Here is a 27,362-nt window from a genome sequence, read left to right on the forward strand (position 1 = left end):
CTTAGTAAGAATTGCACCATCAGATAGTATTTATGTTATGTCTCTTACTACCTGACCTGATGCCATTTCTACCTAAAATAAGTTACCCAGAAGCTTCTACATGATTTCCATGATTATTGAAAAGATGCAGTAAATTTTCTCAGTAGAGTCCATTAGAAATGCTGTTGTTTGCTGTACTGTGAATGTTTATAGACAGGCACATGTATTAAACATGGTATTTATACTGGCCCAGGAAATGTTTGTGTCAGTTATGTATGTGAACAGGGCACCCTACATCCTTTATTATTAACAAAAGCTTTAGTAATTTGAATGTACGTATACTTAAAAGAAGTCATAAGGCTCTTGTAGAATAAAGGAGAATGATCAGATTGGAACTTCCTATCCTACAGGCAAAATTTGGTTTTGATTTTTGTACCCTCTTATTTCAAATTATCATAAATTCATAAAAATTATGCCATAATTTTAGTAAATTTCATTTGATGAGGGGTGAAATGACCATTGCTTTTGATTAAATGATTACTATGAATAAAGATGAGCTTATTCAAAATGAAATAGTGTGTCACTTCAGATACAGAGTATGTAGTTTGTTTGAGTCAATTTCTTGTCTTGCATATTCATATAGTTCTCCACTGATGTTAGTAGTCATGTGTTTATGTTTGGTCTATAGAATAGTAAACATAAAGTTTCTTAAGACAAGTTGCAGTATATATTTGGCATGTTTGGAAGAATGCTAATTTCATTCATTTTATTGCATTTTTGTATTCTGGGTTTATAGAAGTTTGAATGACTTGACACCTATATCTGCCTTTAGATTTTCTTAAAAATCACAATGCAAACTCTTTTGAATATTCATATCCATCCGAGATTTCATTTAAATTATTTTTATATTAGATGTTCCCAGTTTTTATCAGAATTATAATTTGTATGCAATTTGTATTTATTTTCTTTAATGTAGGTGATACCAGTTAAATCACAATCAAATAAGGACTTCCCTATTTAATATTTTGCTCAGTAACTGTACAGTCACTTTAGTGTATTGGATAATAAAACCCCAGCCATTTTCAGTTAATGAAAAATAGAATATATTATCTACATCCTTTATTGAACTTATCTTTAAGTTCTGTTTTAAAGGTGTAGCATTTCAAAATGTACTGTTTCCATCATTTACATTTGATTAATTTTAGTAATATTGTCCTTTTTCTCCAAAAAAAAAAAAAAAAGAAGAAGAAGAAGAAGAATACAGCCATATATAAATATAGTTTGGGCAGTTACCACACTAATGATTTCTCTTATCCTCATTTTCTCACCCACACCCCCCCACCTCTGTTATTGATCTAAGCACGTATAAAACTGCTCTTTACTGAAGAGTAATTTTAGGACTAGTGGTCAAGAATTGTTTCGTGTCAGTAACATTGAATTTCTTCTTTTTACTGGGTATAGTCAGAATCACACATTGTAGAGCAAGTATGTTTCCTGAAAGGTTCAGTAGACCATGGTAGAAAGGGGGGCGGTTGTGACTTAATGCAGGAGGTTATATACAATTCCTATGGCAAAAATATTTGTGTGATAATGTTTTTCCCTAAGGTATTTCAGGAGGTCAGTATTTAATCTTGATGAATTATGTGATTTTTAAAAATTAATCAAGCTGCGACATCTTAATGAAATGTGCAACTACAGTATCTTTGAGTAATCAGTTTGTAGATACAGTATTAGCACACCCTAATGAATTTTAATAAGGGAAGAGGGAGAAGCACAGACATTAATCTGGTCACTTTATGAAATTCAGGCAACATACTTCAAAGCCTACATACAATTTAAAATAGTGTTTTATGGTTTATAATTATTTGCATACTATTTACTGGCAAAAATCTTACATAGTACCCTTCCTAACTACATAATCTATTTCTTCAAACTTCTTGGAGGGAGGGTTTTTTTTTTCTGTCATATAACTCTACTAATCAGGTTTGTTTTATGAAAGCATTTACCTTTTATGGGGTCTGTGGAGTCAAGGTATTTGCTTTGAATGCTCGGTATGATTGCTGTTGCATGCAGCTTGCTTTGTGTAAGTTGATGATGGTAGACAATGTCATAATAAGCTAACCACAATTCTTTCTTCCTTTTTCTCCTTGCCTACTGTGCTTGCTTTTCCTTGTATGTATTTTGCTTGCTTTTTTTAATAGACTTAGTATTAACATTTTGAGATGTGATAGAATAGTTAATATTTTATAATGTAAAGATTATCTAAACCTAAATAAGTAAATTATTAGTTTTTAGTGGGGAAGTGAGGCCATGCCTTACTCCACATATCAAAGTCCCTGCTTGGGGTGGGGGTGGGGGGCGCGGTAGAGATTTATATATTCCTGAGGAGGCATTTTTTTAATGTAAAGATGAATTTTTCTAAAAGTAGAAAGTAATAGAAAAATAATTGAAATATATACTGAGATGAACAATTACCTATTTCTTCTAACATAGATATCTTTGAAAATGTTAGTGTGGTTATATTTATGTTCATTAAATTTGACCTACATTGCAAAATTGAGTTGGCATATTTATATTTTCCTACTATGCTTATCTAACTAATCAACTTGATGTGTTCACATAATAAGTTAAATGGGAGATTATATACCTGTGCATGCGTTTGTGCCCATAACTTACATATATAAAGTACAAATTGATAGCAATGCAGAATGACTTTGGAAAGTCAAGAGTATGTATGCGATGCATTAGTGAAGTTTCATTATTTATTTAGGTACACTAAGTGAAGCAACATGCCAACATATTTGTATTGCCTCCTTTATCTACTAAAATGATTGATCCATGTTCTTTTATGTAACTTTAGAATCTTTCTCCTGCTAGGTTTTCCTGTGTGTGTTTCTCTTTACCCAAATTAGTGCAGCTCTATTCTCCCTATATTTAACATCTATTACAAATTCAGTCTTAGATTAATAGTCAATTTATTTTAATCTTTTTCTTTTCTCCTTGCACTTTTTTTTTTTATTTTTCTTCCGATGCTTAAAATAGAAGTGGAGCAAAAAGGTAAATAACGTATACAGTCTGACCCCCAGCTCCCTGTTATGTGCCTTATGGATGTTACCTCCTCCCTCCCCTTCCCCCACAACACTCTTGACATTAAAGTATCAGCAGGATCTCATAAATGCACCTCATAAAGAAGTCGACTGTTTACAATGAAATTATATGACTGCTAAATCTGGTGATGGGGTAAAAATTGTGAAGTTGGTGAGGGAAAGATGCCCTTTCTCTGTTTCTTTTTCACCTTTTATCTCTTTTTTTCTGACACCGTTGGGTATATTATTATTAAAGTGTCATCTTGCCTCGCTTCCAGAACCCTCTCCATAGCATGCCATGGTTACAGGGTCTCCTGGTTGTTTCATCTGTTTTCCTCGTATTTACTTTTCTCTGCTCCTAATTGCATTTTCCAAGTATTTATGTTCCTTCAGTGAAAACACCTGTGTTTTCAGTCTAACTTGTGTAAAAGTTTTAAATAACTGTCACGTTGGGTTTTTTTGTTTTATTTATTTTAGTGTTTTGCTTTTGGGGTCTTAACAAATGGACTAGGGGAAGAAGGGTACAAAGTCTGGACTAAAATACTTAGTGCACTGTTGTGCACAAAGCTCAAAGTCTTAATATAAATTTCCAAATTATAAGATGAACACATAGTGAAAAATGAAAATTGGCAGCACAATATGAATGATCCTGAACTTAAGTTTCTGTTTGTGAAGATCAACCCCAGCAACTTTGTATGCTGGCAAATTGATTATGGTAACTTAAGGAAATCTGGGTTAATTAATACTTTTCTTAAACATACATTTGCCAACATTGAATATTGATAAAATAAATTTTTCTCTTTGATTTATGATTATTAACATTTTAGTTTGCCTTTGTAAAATTTTAACCGGGCTTAAATTCTTGTCTTTTCTCCATAACTGTTAGTTTTTGTGTGCCCTGGAACTTTGAAAGCAATTGTGGACTCACCATGTATATATGAAGCTGAACAGAAGGCAGGTGCCTGGTGCAAGGATCCTCTTCAGGCTGCAGATAAAATTTATTTCATGCCCTGGACTCCCTATCGTACTGACACTTTAATAGAATATGCTTCTTTGGAAGACTTTCAAAACAGTCGCCAAACAACAACATATAAACTACCAAACCGAGTAGATGGTACTGGATTTGTTGTGTATGATGGTGCTGTCTTCTTTAACAAAGAAAGAACAAGGAATATTGTGAAATTTGACTTGAGGACTAGAATTAAGAGTGGAGAGGCCATAATTAACTATGCCAATTATCATGATACCTCACCATACAGATGGGGAGGAAAGACTGATATTGACCTAGCCGTTGATGAAAATGGCTTGTGGGTCATTTATGCCACTGAACAGAACAATGGAATGATAGTTATTAGCCAACTCAATCCATATACTCTTCGATTTGAAGCAACGTGGGAGACTGTATATGACAAACGTGCAGCATCAAATGCTTTTATGATCTGTGGAGTCCTCTATGTGGTCAGGTCAGTTTATCAGGACAATGAAAGTGAAACAGGCAAGAATGCTATCGATTACATTTACAATACCCGATTAAACCGAGGAGAATATGTAGATGTTCCCTTCCCCAACCAATACCAGTATATTGCTGCAGTGGATTACAATCCAAGAGATAACCAACTGTACGTGTGGAACAATAACTTCATTTTACGATACTCTCTGGAGTTCGGACCACCTGATCCTGCCCAAGGTAAGATTGTTTGCTAATATTCACATGTTTTGTGAACAACTTTTTTTTTTTAAGATGCATTTATTCATACAGAACTGGGGTACAAGCCAGAGGTGAAGGGGCAGTGAGAGGATTCACCAGAGACAGAGTGGGGAGCAGAACAGGCTGAGCGACTAAGGAGGCTGCTGAGGGGAGCAGCGGGAGGATCAGGAGAGGTCTGCCCACCTTGTGAATCATCTCCATGGCTAGGGATCGAACTTGTACTGAAATGGCTGCAGCTTGCTTACAGTGCTACGTTCTAACCCATTGTACCACCAGGGAGGGCCCGCAACTTACTTTTAAAAGATTTGTGGGATTTTTTTCCCCTGCTGCTTATTTTCTAGTCATAATTTAAGCACAAATAATAATACTGTTGTGGCATTTCTTTTTCTCACATAGTGTATATACATTGTCCAGTTTCTTTTTCTGAATTTCTTAATTTAAATGTTGGTTTCAAAGTGTAGCATCATTGGTCAGTTTAGTTTTCATTGCTAAAAATATACCAACTACAAACCTGTTAGCTTGTGTTTTTTTCTACCTGACTTCTGAATTGATTACAATCTATGTGCAGACCTTTTTACCTTCTTGGCGCCAGTGGTTAAGGGAAATGTGTGTTAGGAAGTCCAGGGAGAATAACTAGGCTTGATGCAATGCTAGGCATAAGTGTTCTGAAGTTTTGGTGTCTGCTTTTGGGATAAGGGAGAGGATCATCCAACATTTTCCTAGATCATCATAGAAAATTACACATTTTTATTGCCTGATAAATTAATGATGGTTTAAGCTCTATATCTGTGACTTTACTGTCACACATGTACTACGCTTTAAGTGAAGACTTTTATAAAAATGGATCTGCTAGCACATTTTGATTTGTGTTCTCTTTAGGTATCTTTATGGGGGATCATTACCTTAGAAAGTAATATTTAAATCTTTGGATATATATTTCAGTTTATCATGTAAGTTCAGTTATATCGCAAACCGTTTCTCTAGGGTAATTAAATGATAATTCATTAAACCAAAAATACTTCTACTCATGATGAAAGTAATTTGTTACTGTATTATTGTAGAGCTTACACTAGTTATGTCTTTATTTGAACAGTAATATTTGTACTTTGACGATTTGAATTAATATTTCAATTTACTGATTTACTCAGAATTTCCAAATTTAAGGTACTTCAATTTTAGGATCCAGAAAGCTTCAGAAAAATTAAAACAGCCTCTTCAAAAAGATGGGACAAGAATGAATATCTTCTTCTGTTAAAGCAATACACATCCCTACATTTAAACACAGTCATTCGTGCTAATACTTGTTTTAAGATAGAACTAAATTCTCAGTATTGTCATAGTATCAGGACCTCAAAAACATCATTTTGTAGTTGAATTTCTAATGTTAGTTATTAAGGAATACTACATTGTGTGATTTTTGTTCATACAGTAGTAAGATCAATAATAAAATATTGACCTAGTGCAAGCTCTCATTGCCTCATTTATGTATGTCTAGACTTTTTTGAATCAAAATGACCCATTGTTGAGTTTTCAATAATGAAATATTCTTTTAGGGAATAAAGACTTCATTAATAGTGACTTAGGTGATTTATTTAAAATTTAAACTTTTTTTTCTTATGTTGCTAGCAATTTGAGATGTTTGTTATTTTTCAAAATATTAGTATCATCCTTCTCTTTATCTTAACTTTGTCAAAGGCAAATTTCAGGAACTGACAGCATTTGACATTTTATCAAACTTTGTGTTAACCTTTTTTATAAACTGTTTTGCCAATCCGGGTGTGTGATAGTAAATATCTTCCCCTCTATTAGAAAAATAAACATTTTAAAGGTGCAAATTCATCCACAAAAAATATTGAATAGTGAATAATGTTTAGTATAGATTCATTTTAACACAGAATCATTGCCTGTTGACTTGTCTTAAAGTATTTTATTAAATGTAAGATGAGGCCCTCCCTGGTGGCGCAGTGGGTTAAAGCACTGCACTGAGAAGCTAAAGCCACTTCCGCTTGAGTTCGATTCCCGCCTGCCCCGGAGGTGACCACATGGCGTGGCAGACCTCTCCTGACCCGCCTGCTGCTCCCCTCAGCAGTGTACTTTGTCGATCGGCCTGTTCTGCTCCCCACTCTGTCTCTGGTGAAGCCTCTCGCCACCCCTGGCCTCTGGCCTGTACCCCAGTTCTGTATGTACAAATACATAAATCTTTAAAAAAAAATGTAAGATGAATAATACTATCATTCCATATGACATATTCTGGTAAATAATTTGTACCATTTTAGATGAATAAGTCTTAGATACTTTTTGGAAGGAGTAGTTACCAGCTTTGAAAATGAAAACTGTATACATATTGGTAACTCCTTGTTAACTGTTCTTAACTATTCCTAGAAACTAGTGAAAATTCATAATGGAACCCAATTTAACTTGCTACTGTTGAACCATATTCTCTCTCTGGTTGTAATTCATCTTCATATGCTTTTAGAGACTCAGGTCTCTCAGCCAGGATATGTGCTGATATCTTTATGCATGTTGATGGGCCTCATAGAACTATCCTGGCCCATAAATTTAGGTCAAACCAATAAGCCTTTGTCAGCTTTCCAGAATCAAGATCCAAGAAACTGATTGAAAGAAACAATCAGAGGAATAAGGTCTTTGTCATAAGTCAGTGATTGAGTGGTTTGGCTAAAGTTCACCAAGTCTTATGTACTGGATTTGCTATGATACATATGGCCAACAAATACATTGTGCTGTGAAATTAACCATTTCTTCATACTATTCCACAGTGAATTAACTAAACTGTAATCCTTTTACTCTTTTGTAAATTCAACCTTTTCATTCCTAATAGCAAGAGCATATTATATCGTCATTTGTTCATGTTTTTTGAAATAACATCTTTTTTCTTTGAGTGTTTAGCTCTCTATGATCTATGCATAATTCAGTTGCTCCATTTTCTTAAACTAGGTCTGTCTTTCCTCTCACTTCTCTCACTCTAAAATGGGCTGAGGAAAAAACCCTTTTTAGCCCTCTTCTATCTCTTTTAATCTGAATTGCTTTATGTTTACTTAATCTGTCTGAAAATTTGATATTGCAGATCTTACCTAAAAACAATTGTCTTGGATTTTGACAGTTCCTGAATATTTGATTAGAGTACTTATAAACTAAAACACTTCCATAATATGAGAAAAAAATTATTTAGGAAGCATTTAGCATAGAAAACCTAGTTCTTGAAATATCTTTTCACTAATAATGGTCATAAGAGATAATTTGTATTTTCTGACATTGAAACAAAGGTAAATTTAATGAATATACATTTTTGCCTTTACTCTGACTCAATCTAGTCAGAGTATATTCAGGGAATAAGGGATGAGTTCTTTGACCTGGGTAAATTCTAACATTTAGAATAAAATGTGTTCGTAAATACTTTCATACAGAAAAAAAGGTAGTTATAAATTGGAAGTTCCTAGTAAACAGTACCATAATAAATGTAACCTGTTTGTCAAAATCTTCTTGGGTATCTATTAAATAAGTTTATTAGCATTTTTTTGGCTTAATTTTAAGCCTTTGCACTCACATGGTAAACAGAATGCTGAATCAGTTCATCTGCATCCCTGCTAATGGAATCCTGATAACTCTGAGTTATAACCCAGCAAAATACAGTTTGGATTTAAACTATTTTAGTGTGAATTGCCATGTTTTCTGTTATCACTTATAGGATACATTTAAGTTTTGATGCTTTTGTGCCCCATAAGTTTCATTATAGAAACTTTTTTGTTGTTTATCATTCTGGCGTCTTAGGTTACCCACCCATATCTTTTATTCCATTAGGCATTTACACAAAATGTAGTGCTAGTTCTGTGTTCCAAAATAAGAGCAAATTGCTTTGGGGATGCCATACTCTAGAGTCTACAAAAATACTTTTACCTATAAAAGTGCAATGTAGCACTTGAGTATAAACACTTAACTTTAAATAAATTGCTTAACCTTCTCCATAGCTCAGTTTCCTCATCTTTCCAAGGAAGATAATCACGATGCCTTACACCATGGGGTTGTGGTAAGAATTAAATATGATGATCTGTTGACCCATGGATGGTGATTAAAATAGCATCTAATAAATAAGTGCCGGTTAAAGATAAGTTTTATCATTATCAGGTTCCCTATTGTGACCTCTTTTCACCTATGGGAAGAAATAGTAATTGTTATAAATGCCTCTGCATTTATAGTTTCAACTTAGGAAAAAAAAATGCTTTCTTTGAAAGTGCTAAATGTCAGCCTTGCAAAATTTTAATTCTAGTTTTCCTCCAGCAGGGTTTAATTTTGCTACTTAAATTGTACTTGCATGTTTATTTTCATGCTGTTCCAATACTTCATTGATTGATCTCTGAAAAAATTGATTGCAAAAGGTAAACAGTATAAGATACATTATCAGAACACATGGAAGCAGTCTATAGAATCTTACATGAAATTTTGCATGTTAGAGGTTCTTTTATTATATACCTAAAGTATTATTAAGAATCATTATTGAAGTCTGGCTAACTGATCGTTAGTGGTGGTATCATTAAATAAGCAGTTGTACAATGGTGGGAGCCACCTAACATAGTGCAGCACTGAGCCATTTTGCTCTGCCCTTTTCTCATTTTGCTCTGATTTCCATTTTCCTTCAAAGATTTGATTCAGTGGCAGTCATTTGACACTTTTGCACAAGATTGTGATGCTTTTGACAAATGTTAATTGAGAAAGCACTGAAAGGCTGGCTGCATTGTAATCAAAAGAAAATTACAGAGGTTTAACAAGATGTCAGGCAAGTGCTTTACAGAAAAAGATAGACAGGTTTGAATAGGTTTCTACAGCAGCTGGCTAGGCATCATGTTTGACTGATGTACACAGGCATCTCTCATATGGTCAATAAATTATGCCCTGGAAATAAAACACCTGCCTACGAAGTTTCTCTTGAGAGAGTCAGAAAAAGATGTAAAAAGTGTGTAGTACACTTATCAATAGCAAGAAGTTTGTCACCAGAAAACTAGGATTCTGATAAACTTAGACTACACTGTGCTGATAAAATGTTATAAACAGTTATGGGTCAGACCTTAAAATATTGAACATGTCAGTAATAACATGAACTTGTTTTCTAGTAAGTTGTATGCTCTAAGTTGTTTCTTATGTATAGAGAAAACATAAAATAGTATTTTTTAGAAGATATTTGAAACACTTACTTTTAATTTGTTGTACTCAATTTAAAGCTGTCATCGTATGATACTGTTTGAACAGCCAGTGATTTATAAGTGTGGCTTAAACTTCAGTGCTATTATCATCTAATCAATTCTGAATGGCAGGTTTGAAATTTTATTGGCAGAATTTTTTTAAGGTAACTAAATGTTAATGAAACAATTCTCTGTTTTTTTTTTTTTTTTTTAAATCCAGTGGATTAAAGTTTAAATTTGAAAGTTGTTAACACTGGATACTAAAAATAACCTTTCAAGAATTTATTTTTTTAATGTCTACTTTAAATGCAGTTACCGGTTCTTCCTTTTCTGTTCAGGCTGATTATAGTGTGTACATTACCTTTGGTTATTTTCTCTAGCCTTTTTCTTCAGAAGATATTATGATATCACCTCTGGCCAGAGCCAGTTGCATTTACCTCCCTATGTTTTCAAACATAAAGATGCAAAGCCTCAGATGTTGCCTTTCAAAAACAGCACCAGTATGCCAAGCCTGTCTTCTGTTTGGATCTAATCAGCCATGCTCGAAAATCTCTCAAGCAAGAATGGCTGCTGGGTGGAAAGATGTCACAGTATTTATTTTATTGCAAGATGTAGAGTGGGTGATTTTAAATCTTCTGTTGTCTTAGTTATATACCTGTCAGACTGTTGATATTCTAAATTTGATTGCTTATAGAATATTAATTCGTATCAGAAAGTAAGTTTTACAAATTTTCATTAGAAACAGTGCATTTGGTATATATCTTGAACTTTAATAACCTACTTTCTTGTTAGATGACCTATGATAAAATACTATTTAAGTTGTATCATGTTGTATGGCATTGAGAAATAACCCTAACACAATTAGAGTCCTACAACAAAATCTGTAGTAAAGCCTCGACTACCATCACTTAGCAACCAAAATAAGTAAATAGAATAAATGAAGAGATTTATTCTTTCCACCCTGATAATGTTCTCAGTAATTCTCATTTTGCCAGTTTGGGAGAGTGACTTGGGTGGGGATGTGTGTGTGTGTGTGTGTGTGTGTGTGTGTGTGTGTTTGCACACATATACACATGTGTTACCTGTATGAGAGCATGACTGTGTGTTTGCAATTAACATACTCATCTTTTTTCCATAGTGCCTACCACAGCTGTGACAATAACTTCTTCAGCTGAGCTGTTCAAAACCACAGTATCAACCACAAGCACTACTTCACAGAAAGGCCCCATGAGCACAACTGTAGCTGGATCACAGGAAGGAAGCAAAGGGACAAAACCACCTCCAGCAGTTTCTACAACCAAAGTTCCTCCTGTAACAAATATTTTTCCCCTGCCAGAAAGATTCTGCGAAGCATTAGATGCGAGGGGAATAAGGTGGCCTCAGACTCAAAGGGGAATGATGGTTGAACGACCATGTCCCAAGGGAACAAGAGGTATTTCCTCTAAGATATACCTTTTAGATTTATATATACTGTACACACAGATTTAAATATAGTAAGCATGCTCTGAATTACTCTAAAATGATTTTGAGAAAGAATATTCACAATTACTATCCCTGTCATGATCTTTTAACTTTGGAGAGATAGCATCTGTATTCAAAGGTTTTGAGACTGTAAAAGCCATTTAAGGTCAACCAGTGAATTTTACCTCTCTCTTAATGACCTATGTCAAGCCTAAGATTTTTGCCATTGGGCCTTAGTGGGGCTTCCTTAGGGCTGCCTTTCTCATTACAAGTATCATTTTGGATAAGTCTCAAGAAAATCAAAGGTTTTCTATTTGCTGCAAATGTCTCATACTTCTCTGATGACTTTATTTTTACTGTTTACAACTGTGTTATACACTTTTTGTCAGTTATTGTCAACCGCTTCCATTAGCATTTATTCAAAATTTAACACACAAAGTAGAGTCATCATAGCTGATTTCCCGAATGCATGCAGAAAAATGGTTTCAATTTTACTGTTGTTTTCTACATCTGTTGTAGGAACGGCCTCATATCTCTGCATGGTTTCCACTGGAACATGGAACCCTAAGGGCCCCGATCTTAGCAACTGTACCTCACACTGGGTAAATCAGCTGGCTCAGAAGGTTGGTTGGAACCTTTTAATATGATACACATTGGTGATTAAGGGCTTTAACTTCTGACATAAATAATTTAGCTTTGTATGTTAAAACCAGCTTCCTTGTTCTTTGTTCAGCATAAAAGTAAAAAAAGAATTATGCATAGTTTTGTCTGTAAACTATTTTTCAGAGTTGCATATGTTTAGGGGCATGCTGTTTTCTATGTTCAGCTTTTAATGAGTGCATACTTGCTTAATTTTATTCATATTTAGTTTCTTCTGTTTCTTTTGATGTTGTAAGACAAATAGTGCATTGGCCTAATAAATCAAATATCATTAAGTTTGCAACTGAACCCACAGAATGCAAACAGATGTTTATATCACAGATGATTATAATAGAATAAGTTTAAAAACTGACTTTAAAAGGCTTAAGTATCTTTCATATCACAGTGTAATGCAGTGACATTTTAGTTTGTCCTTCCTCATCTACCGTTTCGTGACGCAGACAGTAGATAATAACCTTGAGTATCATATTGATTACATTCTGATTTAAGTTTCTGGATCATTGGAATAAATAAATAAGATTTTAAAATAGCAGTTTAAAATAGTTACAGTGAAATGAAAGAGCTATCTGAAAAAAAAAAATTAATGGATTTCTGGTTTTCTTTTTTCCTGTTGGTTCTTTTAAATTCCTGGATAAGAATTTCTTTAGTGTGTTGTGGATCTAAGAACCTTTAATCATCTGAAATGAAGAGAAAGTTATTGGTCTCAATTACTTGCAGATTTTGACATATTTGCAAATTTTTTTTTTTTACCACAACAAAAATGCTCAGGAGAAGAACAAGCAGCTTCAGATAGAACAAGAAATCTTACTGAGGCAATATACACTGTCATTGCAGATCAGAAGTGGAGAAAATGCTGCTAGTCTTGCCAATGAACTGGCTAAACATACCAAAGGTCCAGTTTTCGCTGGGGATGTGAGTTCTTCAGTCAGACTGATGGAGCAGTTGGTGGACATCCTTGATGCACAGCTGCAGGAACTGAAACCCAGTGAGAAGGATTCAGCTGGCCGGACTTTTAACAAAGTAGGTAGAAATTTTCTGTTGTTTTCAATTGAACATTTTATATGGCAGCTCTTTGAATCTAGCAATTGGCTGCCAAACCTCTGGCCCCTTTGACATACAACGTAGAACCAGAATTTCTAATTTGGTTCATTTCTCAGTAGAGAGTATTGGCTGAGAAAGTAGTGTGCCTGCCCTCCCCCAAGTGATTACCCGAGGGAGATCTTAGTGGCAAACTTTACCCTCCTGCGTGTGGTCAATGCCTTTATCTTAGAATGCATTTATCTGCCCTTGGAGAGATTATGTGTTGTGCAGCACACACACTTTCTGTGTGGATACATTCCACTCTTACAGTTGCAGTAAGGTTGTGATACATACAGGAATTTCAGCCAGGATTGGGGAGGAGGAGGCATTCTTCCTCTCCAGGCGTATAGTATATTAGTGTTGTTAACTTTTCCAACAATGACAGAAATTTGATCATTGTTTCAACATGCTGTAAAATGAGCGTTTATATGAAATCCATATGAATCCAAAATCTGTGACTAATACAGTCTTATAACATTTCAAAAATTAGACTTCTTTTTCCTTTTGACCACATGCTTTATTTCTAGTTATATCAAAATACTTTTGACTGGTGTACTTAGTGAAAGACAACAAAAAAACTAAAGACACAATTTTGGCACTCACTGTCAAGTCACAGAATTCCAGAAGACTACTGTACATAATACATTTTTGAGCTCAGCTCAGCTTAATTTTTGAGGATTTTTTCCTTCCTCATTTTCAACAGATAAAATCTAACCTCTGATTTTCTTTTCTTTTACTAAAAAGCTCCAAAAACGAGAGAAGACATGCAGGGCTTACCTTAAGGTATCTCTCCTGTGCTGTCACCCTGCTTTCTCCCTTCTTCAGCTACCTGCCACGCTTTATCATCTTGCTGCATGATCCAATGTATTTCAGTCTTTGATAATTATATAATGTGCCCCATATCAGCTGTATAAATGTTGGCTTTTCACAGGTATATTACTTTCAGAATAGCAAATTTATTTTTATAACGTTTGCTGTTTTTCCATTCACTCAAACATACCAGAATTTTAATGACATATGTTATGAATTGGAAAATAATCATATAGTAACTTTGTTTCCTGTTGTCCTCTCTGTAGATTAAAAAACAATTCTGTTAAAAAAACAGCTATGATATATTCTTGGCAGTTTATCATATCAAAGACTGTATAGTCATGATGTATGTGCATGAAAAAAATCACTGCTTTCTGGTCTTGTGGTGTACTCTTAAATAGGCTTTGTCCTGAAATTTTTAGGAGTCATTTCTAGACTCAGGTTGATTTGCAGAGAGGGTACTAGCAATGAAATAGAAGCTGTACAGCAGTGCTATCAGTACTTGTTATGTTGGGTTTTTATCAAGCAAAAAGGAGTAAAAGTCACTGTTTCCTTCAGAAACTTTTTCCACTTGTATTTCTCCCTGTTATATACATGTAGTAGGAAACATGCTAAGGCTAATGATGGAATTATGCCATGCTAGTTGTATGTCAGGGATCAAGATAGTAGACCCAATTGCATTTAGTTTAGCCTGAATTTTAGAAGTTCCTTTGGGAGGGGGCTTGTTTTCTGACCTTGTTCATCAGAGTACCCACATCCTTGGTAAATCAAACGTTGAAAACTACACCCTATGTGTACAATGGCAAAGTAAAAGAACTTCTGTAGATTTGTGGAAGAGAGGGTTTCAAAAGTCATAACTTACCAGTTTTGGTGAACAAGGTCTAGAAAAAAAGAATGACCTCTTACTAGTTAATAATAGGCATTGTTGGACCTGATAACTCTGCAGGAATAGTCAGCAAGAAAGTCATTTTATAGGAAGTAATATTCTGAAAGTTCCCTTTTGGCCTGTTTAATGGGGGCAAAGAAATAACTGCTGAAGTGTGTAGAATTTGTCATACTCAAATTTTCAGTTCACCTTTAAGTTATTAGTTAATGTATGAAATGTAATAATTGGTATGTTGCCCGGGACATATATCTTAGCAAGAAAAGAATAGAATTTTTTCTTTGGCAGAGTCTACTTCAGGAATATGATTAGGCTAATGATCATTTTGATTGCACTAGAAAAGTACAAATGGCAATAAATAAGGAGTGTTTCGAATTGTTAAAAAGCACATCATCAGCGAGTTATGTGTACACCTTGTAAATTTCAGTATGACCTTAATTTCTGACCAGTGTCATTTTCAGTCTGTCTCAAATGAGCTTCTCTGTTCAGATAAGACTAATAAAACTCCTTAAATTACAAATCAGACGCTGACTTATACTATGCAAATTAGGCAAGTTCTCGCTTTGTGACAGAGGATTCATTTGTAACTTAGATTAGAGACTCCAGTCTGTTTTTCTTGGTGACTAATGAATCTGGCCTCAGCAGACCAATTTCTGTTCCACTCTAGTTAATGGCTGCAGCAGTATCACTGTGAGCATTTTGACTATTCTGTCTCCCATTAGAGAGAGAAAAAAGCCTTTAACGCCACTTGGAAGTATCTTCCACCTGCCAAGAAGGTCGTGGTGGCTCAGAAGGCAGACAGAACGAGGATATTAAGATGGATTAAGCTAATTAATCTTACTCTGACAGTAGCCTCAAACAACTTTTCCCCTGTTCATTTCAGTAAAGTACCCAAAACTAGCGTTTTTGCTGTTATTCTTTGTACAATATGTTATTTTTTCCTTAGTGATTACCAATAGATCAGGGCAATTTATATGGCTTAATGACACATTATAACTAAGCCGATGGGTTAGAGAAAATAAATTCAGTGACTTCAGCTATCTAAGCCATAGTCAGTGCATAGCTACAGTAAGTATCAGTGCAAAAGCCTGTTTTCAATTGCTTAACTGACTGGGTTATATTTTTAATTTCATGTTATCTTGCATGGTAATAAACTAAACTATCTATACTATTTACAACCTGGATGTTTATGAAGATTTCATTCTGCTGTTCTGTTTCATTAAATGTTTAATACAGGCTTTAAATATTTTGATTTGTCTTTTCATTCCTTTCAAAAAATCATTGTTTATGAATTAAGATGTACTCTCAAGTGTTTTCTTTAGCTAGACAGGGAACTGGGACAGTGAATATGTCCATAAATAATTTATAAGCTTTGTAATCATCTTTTTTTTTTTTTAACTTCCTAGAGAGGTAGTAAGTGGACAATATTATAAACAACTCACTATTTTAATTCAGATTCCAAAGCAAGATTTAATTCATTTTCAAGAATAAATATATAAGCTACTCCAGAGACATCAGTGTTTCCTGTTCAAACATTCAATGTCTTGAGATTTTTAGGGTGACTATACTTGTAAAAGGACTTCAGATTATGAGCTGAAGTGATTTACTGTATTACCCTTCAGCAATTGAGATTTACATAAATAACAACAAATCTTGCTTTTACATCTATTCTTTATAACCAAACAGCAGTCAACTAATATTTAGTTAGTCCTGTTTTGAAATGGTCAGATATATTTTAACTTGACCAGATAAATGTTGTCCAGGTGTTTTTCCATCTTACAAAGAGTAAATCATCATGACAGATAAATATTACTATTGTCACTAGTCAGTGATTGAAAATCACCTTGGTACTAGAAGCAGTCAAAACTAATGATAGTTCTCTAATGGATGCAGGCAATTGTTGACACGGTGGACAACCTGCTGAGACCTGAAGCTTTGGAATCATGGAAACACATGAATTCTTCTGAACAAGCACACACTGCAACAATGTTACTTGATACATTAGAAGAAGGAGCTTTTGTCCTGGCTGACAATCTAGTAGAACCCACCAGGGTCTCCATGCCGACAGAAAATATTGGTAAGTAAATCTATTGTCAGATTTAATTTTGGCTTAGAGGGTAGATATTTAAGAAAACGATATTTCCTTTCTGAATCTGTTGAGTTGTTTACCAATGTCACATTTATCTTTTGTCAAATTATTTTTGTCTATGAACAAAAGATAATATTGATCATGCTTCATAAAATTAATGCAAAAGCCAGAATCTATCCTATGTCTTTTAAAAGTTGGCTTTATGTGTTTTTTTTTCCCAACTGAAAAAAATCATTACAGGAAAAAAGTGTTAAGAGTACTTAAATGCCACAATATGGATTGCTTAAGTAATCAAAATGCTTGCTGTAGAACTGTGGCAAATGTTTTTCCACTTTATATAATATGTTCCTAATGAATTTAAATTACTTTCTGGAATGTGTTTGCCCAGTAAAATATTTTAGGCACACAAAGTTGAGCCAAATGTTTATATTAAACACAACTGCCTTCAGGTAAAAATGTGGTCAGTGGACTACATCTCCCATAGTGTAGTACATCAATGCTTCATAGACTATGAAACAGTTGCTGATAGCTTTGTAACTTAGAGTTTATATGCTGGCAATGAGAGGTGAGAATGCACTTTTGATGATTTTAGAAGTACATAAAAGTATAGTAAGTGCAATCTCCCTGGTGGCACAGTCACTAAGAAGCATAGCATTAAGAAGCTAAAACCACTTCAGTATGAGTTCGGTCCCCGCCTGCCCTGGAGGTGACTCACATGGCACCGCAGACCTCTCCTGAACCACCCTCTGCTCCCCTCAGCAGTGTACTTTGTCAGTCAACCTGTTCTGCTCCCCACTCTGTCTCTGGTGAAGCCTCTCGCCGCCCCTGCACCTCTGGCCTGTACCCCAGTCTGTATGCATAAATAAATAAATCTTTAAAAAAAAAAAATATATATATATATATTAAGTACAGCAAAAGACTAATTTAGGTTTGATTTAGAATTGTTTATAATTCAGTAATGATGAACTCAAAGTTAGTAGTATTCCTTAGTAAGTAAAAAAAAAAAATTTCCCACGCATAAACAGTAAAAATCTCAAAAGCTAACACAGATTTCTCTTGTATTGAGTGTGTGAACATAGCGTATACTGAATGAAGCCTTTAAAAAAATCAAATTGTTTACCTTATAAAACTTAATTCATAGAAAGAATTATTAAAATCATGTTTTTAATTGCTACGAGTTTTTGTAAGAACTCAAAAACTTCAACTGAAGTCAACACAGCTTGCCCTCCTATGACACAAAATACTAGGCACAGAGAAAATGATTCTCCTCTATAGCCTTAGTAACAGTATGAAATGAATAAAGCTTGCTCTTTCCGATACAAAGCTTTATTAATTTTTGAGGTTTATGTATTATTCTAATAACATTCCTAACCAAAAAAATCTTAGTATTTTTGCTCTTCTGCCCTCTGCAAGAGTGCAAGAAAATTTGATGGGTCCGGTTGACAGTAAATGCTCCCAAAAGCCTCACACATAGATGCACTGTTATTACAGGTGTGAGATATTTTCATCCCAGTTTGAAACTTACTTTGAAAATGTAAATCAATATCCAGGAATATATTTTGCTTAAGACCTGTGTTTTTCCAAAGTTTTAAAGTATAATTCTTCAGTTTCTTAATGTTTTAATTAAAAAGGAACCTTGCATATGCAAGATTATTGTAGAATTTAGTAACCATTTTACTTACCTTTCAAAAATAATAAACTTACTGTATACATGTACACTGATTATTCAAGAAGTTAATCAATATGAAAATCAATATCGCTATTCTAATGTCTCTTTGTTTTTTCAGTTCTAAGATATAAACAATTTTGAGGCATATGTTATCCATGATTTAGTGTGAGGAAAATATGGCCTTTTTCTAGGATTTGTTCTCATTTAGTCATTAGGGGTAAAATAGCCCATTATCCTTATATTCTTTTCTCTCTTGAAATCTCATCTAAATTTAGGCATGGTTACAGTATTGTAGGTTATTAAGACAATTTGATTTTCCTCCTTGGTGATTTCTACTTGACTCCTATTTTAAATTTCTTACACATTTTGCCCTTATATAACCTCATAAAAATGGTATAATTATGTTATAATTCTGATTATAACTATACTAAGTCAACTTTGAGGTATAATTTACACACAATAAGAACAGCTGTTACAAATAGCGTTTGATGAGTTTGACAAATGTACACCTATTTAGCCAGCATTTCCCATATCCTCAGGCCCAGAGAATCCCTGGTCTGGGATATCATTATGGTTTGCTTTTCCTAGACCTTCAGTATTGTCTTTGGAATTAACTTCTTTTTACAGAATGGTTCTGAGATTCATCCATGTTAGTGTGAACACCTGTGGCTTCATCCTTTTGTTTCTGGGTGGTATTCCATTATAAGGTCACATCACTGTTTGTATTGCTGCCTACTCACTTGTTAGACATGCAGGCTTTTTCCACTTTGAGTGTTATATTAGTAAAGCTGCTGTTTTCCCAAGCAGTTGTACCATTTTATACCCCTCACAACATGGAGAGTTCTAGTTGCTCTTCATCCTCACACACATTTAGGTTGTCAGCGTTCTTAAATACTAGTCATTTTGGTGGTTTGTAGTTTCATCTCCTGTTGGAATTTTTTGGCATGTGTATTATTAATTTGCTACATTTTGCTGATAACTATTCAAGTCTTTATGTGCTGATTGGCTATTCATATCTATTTTTTGCAAAGTACATATATATATATATATATTCTGCCTCTTTTAATTGGGTTGTCTGCTTTTTAGTGATTTATAGAGATTCTTTATAATTCTTAATGCAAATCTTTTGTCATTTTGTGTGTGTGTGTGTATGTGTATACTCTTAATGTTTTCCCAGGATGTAACTTTTCTTGTTTTCAATTTTGAGGAAACTTCCTGACACTTGCTCTTCAGCCTGTGATGTACATTTTATTGACATACATTAAAAATCTTCTAATAAGGTCATTTCTCCCTACATATTTTTTTAAGCCCCCTTTTTCATTGTTGAAGAAATTTGATGAATGACTTGTTTCCACATTCATAATTTCTTGATCTGCCTTACTTTATTCCCACATATGTCATTTTACTTGTATATACTAATAATTAGATCTAGAGACTGATCAGGTCAGGTTTAACTCAATCTTCCCACCCACTGAGAACTTTCTGTCACATTAGATGAAAGAGGCACGTAATGTTTGATTGTCTTTTTGTGTGTGATCTTAGGATTGACTAGATGGTTTAGGTTTTATTACCCTAACCCATTCATTGTAAAACCACCCATCATTTATTTTTCTAAGAGGCTTAGCATGATTTTATCTGTCAATTTGAACTTATATTATGGGAATTAAACCGCCAAAGTCACAATTTCTCATAGAAAAGGTTTCACTGTTTCTCACATCTCACATCATCTTGGAGGTTCTTCTCCTGACATCATCACTCTGCTCCATGTTGATTTTATTGTAGCTCAGGCTGATGGAGCCTGTTAGGTTAACTGTCAGAAGCTATTGTTTTTCCTAAATCCACTCTCTCTTGCTCCTTCCTAATCATTGTAGCCACACCATTGTGATCATTTTGAAAAATAGGATGACAGAGAAATGCACTTAAAATCCTACCTACCAGGCTCTGTCTGGCTCCCTGTGCATCCAGGGTATTCACTTTCAGGAAATCTATTGAGCAAGGCATATGCAGAGAGTATCATCAACATCTGTGTCCCACTCACCCACCTGAGCCACTTTTCAGTAGTTTACCAGATTTGCTACATACAGGTGCTAGAGGAAAAGAAGTAGTTATAGATAATAAGTCACCTGGGTCTTCCCTCCTTCCTAATCAGATCAAGAAGGAGGTGATCATCATCCTGATTTACTTGTTAGCATGAGTAAGCTTTAAATTTTTCTTTGAATACTTATGAATATCTCTTACTTTTCATGTTTTAAACATTAAGGATGTAACATTCTAATTATAATTATGTAATTTTTCTTTACCATTATATTTTTTGTATTTAGGCTTGTTGGTATGTGCTGCGCTAGTTTGACCAGTTTCATCTAAAAGTGCACCCCAATTTTTTTCCTTATGCTAGTGACAAATATTTTTGCTGATTAAAAAAAACAGTAGTAAAAGTGCTTGTATGTCTTCTCTCTCAAACATAATGCACTTTTTTCTATGTGCATGCACATACATAATCACAAATGCAAAAAAAAAAAAAAAAAACTTTAGCATGATAGAGCACGCCCATTTTCAACTTGAGCCAATATGGCCAACCTGCTTTGTAATACTGTTTTTACCAGTTCACTTTCTCACCAGGCATACCATCACACTTTCTTATACATCCATTTTGCTGGTCTAATGGGTTTGAGTTGATCACATCGTTGTTTTAATTTTCAGTTTCCTGATTACTGAATGTATTTACTGGGTACTTTAAGGTTTCTCTTCTGTGAATTTGTTGGCCACAACTTCTCCCTGCTTACTTCTCTGTAGAGAATGTATTCTGAATATCAATACTAAGTATTTGAGTGTGAAGCTTGTCGATATTTATTCTGTATGTGCTTTCTCCTTTATACTGATTTATGCTATCTTCTGTTTTACAAAATAAGAAAGTCAAATTATTAGCCTGCTGTAGGGTTGATGTTTCTGTTATCTTGTTTGTTTGTTTTACAAAGAAGAGCCAGGGTTATGGGCCAGAGGTGCTAGAGATGAGATGATTCACCAAAGATACTGTGTGTGTGTGTGTAGAGTAAGGGCAAAAAGGAGGGGGGGCAGAACAGGTGGCTTTACTAAAATAACACTGCTAAAGGGAACAGCAGGCGACACAGAACAGGTCTGCTACACCATATGGAGGTCAGTTCCCTGGCCAGGGATACGTAGTGGTGATAGCACTGAGATATACCTACTAGGCCACCAGGGAAACTGTTTGCTATCTTTTTAAAGAAATATTTTACTTTTGCTATCTCCAGTTTAGAAGTTTCAGTATTTCCTGTTTAGAATTTTTTCTATACTTTAAGATTATAAAAATTTATGTGAAACTTACTTTATGAGGAAGGAGTCAGGAAACACATCTTTTTTTTTTCCCCTTATGTGGATAATCAGTTGTTTCAGTATTTGTACTGTATCACTTACTTCCTGTGGTTGTAATGATCTCTCTGTGGTATGTCAGGTTTTTCTACATCTTGGGTGTGCTTATCATGTACTACTGCTTTTATTTTAAAAATATCAATGTATGGACCCTTTGCATCCTAGGCCCTTAAGAATAGTCTTGACTGTTTTTGGCATATCATTTCCACATGAATTTTAAAGTCAAGTTCTGCACACTCAAACAGTCTTGCTTATGTGTTTTATTAGAATTAGACTGAGTTTGTAGGATTTTTTTCTATTACCAAACTATATAAATTTTAGGGTAAATCTCCACCTCTCTGTTTGCAAGCCTCCCCTCACTCGACCACTTTACAGATTTTAAAGCAAGTACAAGACAAGATTCATTTACCTGCTGAGTTCTCCCAGATAAAACTATGGTAGAGTTTTCTAATAAACTTCTGTATTTTCCCTTTAAAATATCTTGCACTTTTAAAATTACATTTATTATTAGGTAACACTTGGTTTTGTTTTTATTGTAAACATTCTTTTTGAATTACATATTCTAGTTGTTGCTTGGTATATAAGTATAGTTGATTTTACTGATTTGTAGCTTTGCTAGTCTTTTCCTTTTGGTAGTATATAATGTCTTTCCTCACGAGTACCATGTTGTTAATCATATTTGCTACAATTAATGATAGTTTTCTTTCTCCTTTCAGTCATTATACTTTTGTCTTTCTTGAATTGCTTCATTAACTGGTTAGTAGAGTACTAACTAAAACTTTTGCTTTAGAGTTTTCACTATTTGCTTATAAGTTTGGCTAGATAACCTTTAGCTGATGATCTTTATCTGGGCAAGGAATTTTTCATTCCTATTAATTCATTTGAACTGTTTTTGTTTAGGTGAAAATTTGAAAGTTACGTATTTTGAATCATATACTCATATTCATAAGCTAAAATTCTGGACTTAATATTTTGTAAAGTATATGAAAATGAAGAAAATCAATAAAATTTTTGTATGAAATAAATCTGCAAATTATTTTTAAGTAGTCAAAAGTATTAGAATAGCTTAGTATTTTATTCATGCTTTTGTTGAAATTCTAACAGTAAATTTTTGTAAGTAGAAAAAAAAAGTGATTTCCATGTTATTATCATTTGCCTTTTTGTAGTTTAAAGAACACCCCTTTTTTTCCCTTTATCTCACCTAGTTCTGGAGGTTGCAGTACTCAGTACTGAAGGACAGGTTCAGGATTTTAAATTTCCTCTGGGCATCAAAGGAGCTGGCAGCTCAATCCAACTCTCTGCAAATACTGTCAAACAGAACAGCAGGAATGGTAAGATGGAACTGTCTTTTAAAAATTGAAAGTTTTTTTTTTTTTTTTTTTTTTTTTTTTTTGGTCATTGAAACCTATTCTGAAAAGCTGAATATTTGGCACCTAATGTGACAACACAGCTTAATATTTAAAAGTAGCTTTGAAGTAATCTTTACTCTTGCCCAATAAATTTAATCTAAATAAATGTTCTATAAGATTTCTTTTTTCCATCTTATTGTATCATTTTATTCATAAGCAGATTACTTGTATAATCATATGACTATATTTGCCTTCATAGGACTTGCAAAGTTGGTGTTCATCATTTACCGGAGTCTGGGGCAATTCCTTAGTACAGAAAATGCAACCATAAAACTGGGTGCTGACTTCATTGGTCGTAACAGCACCATTGCTGTGAATTCCCACGTCATTTCAGTTTCAATCAATAAAGAGTCCAGCCGAGTATACTTGACAGACCCTGTGCTTTTTACTCTACCACACATTGATGTAAGTTATGTGCAAATGAAGTAGTGGAAGGTTATAAGAACTATAAAACCAGTGATGACGGAAAGCAAAACTGACATGCTAGAGATGGGGATGTGGGAAAGGGAAATAGCAGAGAGGAAAGAAAAGACCTTTCCATTTGAATTTCAAATGTTGGACTGGGTCAGAGACACAAGTTTACTTAAGTCTGTGAACATAAAATTAAATGAGCCTGGTTCAGTGATTATTAGAACTTAAGTGTATTCTTAATGAAAGCTAATTCAGTAATCAACAGGAAAATGTAAATGACTGTAATTTGTTTTAGAATGAAAATTAACTCTTACCTTAGCAGCAGGATAGCTGACTATTAACTCTTAAGACTCTGCCTTTTTAATGTGGCAAATCATCTTAGTCATACTGATCACAGTTGACATGGTTGTTACCAAATATTGTGCTTTTAAAGTATAAGATGAAAGTGATATGATATCTTTGCTGTGTCTTAAGAATACAAGTTGGTAGTTAGACAATCACAGTGTGTTAGAAGAATTGAAGAATTTTAGCTATTGTTACATACATAAAGTGTGTAAGCGGGCCTCTATCTAGCACATGGCAAAGAAAAGTAAATTTGTACAGCTTATTTTCTTCTTATATCCAATTCAGCTGATTCACTGTTTCAGGATCCTTGGTATGGTATATAAAACAGCCTGACTCTAATTGTCACCAATGTGTTACTTTGAACAAAAATGGGCCCAAAATTGAGAGTAGATTTTAAAACATTGTTCCTCATAGAATCTTCTCAGAACAAACTAATGCTTCTAATTTTGTCAGAAGAGAAAAAAAAAATTCTAATGTACTATCAGTATGTAAAATCATAAGATGAAAATTGTAATTGTGTAAAATGGGTCTTTGGTAATTTAGAGTACACTGTAGAGTGTTTCGGACTATAAAACCCCCTTTAAGTTAGATATCTTCCTTGTATAACATAGCCTACAATTTTGTTGATGAAAAACTTTATAGTCCGAAACATGCAAAGTTTAATCTAAATTACCTTTTACACATATTAAACAATTGCTATTGCCATCTTAGAGTGTAAAATCCTAATTTTATCTTGTCATTTTATTTCCCAGCCTGACAATTATTTCAATGCAAACTGCTCCTTCTGGAACTACTCAGAGAGAACTATGATGGGATATTGGTCTACCCAGGGCTGCAAGCTGGTTGACACCAATAAAACTCGTACAACGTGTGCATGTAGCCACCTAACCAATTTTGCAATTCTCATGGCCCACAGGGAAATTGCAGTAAGTATTTGCACTTCTAATTAGAACCTCAGAGATTCAAAACAGATTGTGTAAATAGTTCCATCTTTGGGTGCTTATCGTAACTAAAACAGAAAGTAATGTGGATTTCTATTTGCTTTTACACTGTCCATATATTTAACAAGTCTTGGCAATATATTGTTACTTTTCAAAGACATGTGCTTACCAGGCTGAGTTTTTCTTCTTAGGCAGGTATTTGGCAGAAGTAGTTGTGAATTTAAAAATCAACAGCATAGGTTATACAAAAGGGAGAAAGGTCTCTAAAAGTTTAACATGTCCTCCCATCTTGAATGTTTTAATCTTATTTTACCATTTTCATATTAAGCTTTCTAACTGTTTTTGCATTACAAAACTGCAGATTTTGAAAGGTTTAAGTGGCTTCTGGAGTGTTTCTTTGTATTCTTCCTTCTTGTGATGATGATAGCCAGAAGATAAAAACAGTCTAAAAATTTGTTTGCATGAAGTCGTCTCAGAATATTGTGTGATTCCTAGAATCTCAATATAAAAGCCCAAGACAAAAATTAAAACTTAAAACTTGACATATGTTAGTTTAAAAAAGTCATTTAAATGTCATTTATTTCTAATCGTGAATAAATGTCCTTTATTCTCTCATATAAATATTTTCCATGTGCTTATGTAGGTGATTTATTTCAGTTATCTTGAAATAACTGGACACTTGTATTACGTTCTTGGTAAAATCTTCCACTTTGAAAGGTCATGCTTTGGATATGAAAATCTATAATCCAATATTGAACTCTGTTTTATGATCATACCTTTTTATTAATGAGTACTGTTTGAGTACATATGAATAATCACAGTTCATTATTAACATGATGAGCTCTATCACATGTGAAAGTTACTTTACCTTTAGTTGGTATAATATAGGAATACTAATGTTCCGCATATCTTTTTTTTAATTTTCAGTACAAAGATGGAGTTCACGAATTACTCCTTACAGTCATCACCTGGGTGGGAATTGTCATTTCCCTCGTTTGCCTGGCCATCTGCATCTTCACCTTCTGCTTTTTCCGCGGTCTCCAAAGTGACCGCAATACTATTCACAAGAACCTTTGTATCAACCTTTTCATTGCTGAATTTATTTTCCTAATAGGCATTGATAAAACAAAATACATGGTAAGCACTCTTTCAGTTGATTGACCTCAGATCTCCTAGAATTATAATAGGTGTGAATCCACACATGGTTCTATATTTATATTTGACTATGTAACTTAATGTAACTGACACGACACTATTGAAGGATAATTTGCAGTAATTTAGGGGTGTCCCACTAATTATTAAGCAGTACTATTATGAGTTAGTTCATTGTATTAAGGTATACAGAGGCATTTTCCTAACTTGTTATTAAGACATCTAATTTTAATAGAAGAGTGCTGGGGATACTGAAATGAAAATACCCTTTTAAAATTTTTTCATTTTGCTTCCATAGTCATCTGTGATCATGTCTTCATCACCTGAGCAATTTATTCATCATCATGAGATCTCAATGTCAGAAATAGAACTTAATTAGTTTGTGCTTCACCCTGTTCATTTGCACTGCGATCAACTTAAGAATGCACCAGACATGACTCAAAAATGTTAGAGCCAGGGTATTTGTCATTAAAGCAAATTTTAAAAATTCAGTTATAGAAATACACATTATCATCTGTAGTTAGAATATTCAAATTTAATAGTTGGTAACTCTAGAAGAGAAATTAGATACTGTTTTCTTATTTATAATAAATTTCAGTAAAAAATAGTCATGGCTTTTAGTGATGAAATTTCTAGCATGCTTTGTATGCTTTAAACTCTTAAAACTTGGAAGTGTTTCTAAGGTGCTTCCGTTCAAAAAAAAAAATTAAAGCAGCAATAGTTTAAACAATGATGCATTTTAAAGATATCAGTGAACATTTTACAGTTTTCAGCAGACTATTTGTATTCATAAGTTCTCTTGTGTGTTTCTTTTTTTCCTTTGTAGATTGCATGCCCAATATTTGCAGGACTTCTACACTTTTTCTTTTTGGCTGCTTTTGCATGGATGTGCCTAGAAGGTGTTCAGCTCTATCTAATGTTAGTTGAAGTTTTTGAAAGTGAATATTCAAGAAAGAAATACTACTATGTTGCTGGTTACTTGTTTCCTGCCACAGTGGTTGGAGTTTCAGCTGCTATTGACTATAAGAGCTATGGAACAGAAAAAGCGTAAGTAATTGCAAGTGACCTGAGTGTTTTTCAAGTGAATAATTTTTTAA

General features: G+C 33.9%; 1 protein-coding gene across 15 annotated transcripts in view; it reads left to right on the forward strand.

Annotated features, from left to right (window-relative positions):
• ADGRL2 (adhesion G protein-coupled receptor L2) overlaps positions 1-27,362 on the forward strand; it is a 137,207-nt gene that overhangs the window by 86,616 nt on the left and 23,229 nt on the right. For 5 of the 15 annotated variants that reach the window (XM_012722489.1, XM_012722492.1, XM_012722500.1 and 2 more), the window contains exons 4-15: positions 3,025-3,036; positions 3,952-4,752; positions 11,107-11,400; positions 11,949-12,052; positions 12,924-13,109; positions 13,914-13,952; positions 16,756-16,939; positions 23,213-23,338; positions 23,616-23,821; positions 24,925-25,098; positions 26,041-26,250; positions 27,092-27,312. In XM_012722489.1, the coding sequence (XP_012577943.1) occupies positions 3,025-3,036; positions 3,952-4,752; positions 11,107-11,400; positions 11,949-12,052; positions 12,924-13,109; positions 13,914-13,952; positions 16,756-16,939; positions 23,213-23,338; positions 23,616-23,821; positions 24,925-25,098; positions 26,041-26,250; positions 27,092-27,312 (2,557 nt within the window). The remainder of the gene's footprint in view (positions 1-3,024; positions 3,037-3,951; positions 4,753-11,106; positions 11,401-11,948; positions 12,053-12,923; positions 13,110-13,913; positions 13,953-16,755; positions 16,940-23,212; positions 23,339-23,615; positions 23,822-24,924; positions 25,099-26,040; positions 26,251-27,091; positions 27,313-27,362) is intronic. The other 10 variants (XM_012722494.1, XM_012722502.1, XM_012722491.1 and 7 more) reach the window with 5 other exon arrangements.

Source organism: Condylura cristata, unplaced genomic scaffold (assembly GCF_000260355.1).
Source record: "Condylura cristata isolate star-nosed mole 26May11 unplaced genomic scaffold, ConCri1.0 scaffold00008, whole genome shotgun sequence".
Lineage (NCBI taxonomy): Eukaryota > Metazoa > Chordata > Mammalia > Eulipotyphla > Talpidae > Condylura > Condylura cristata.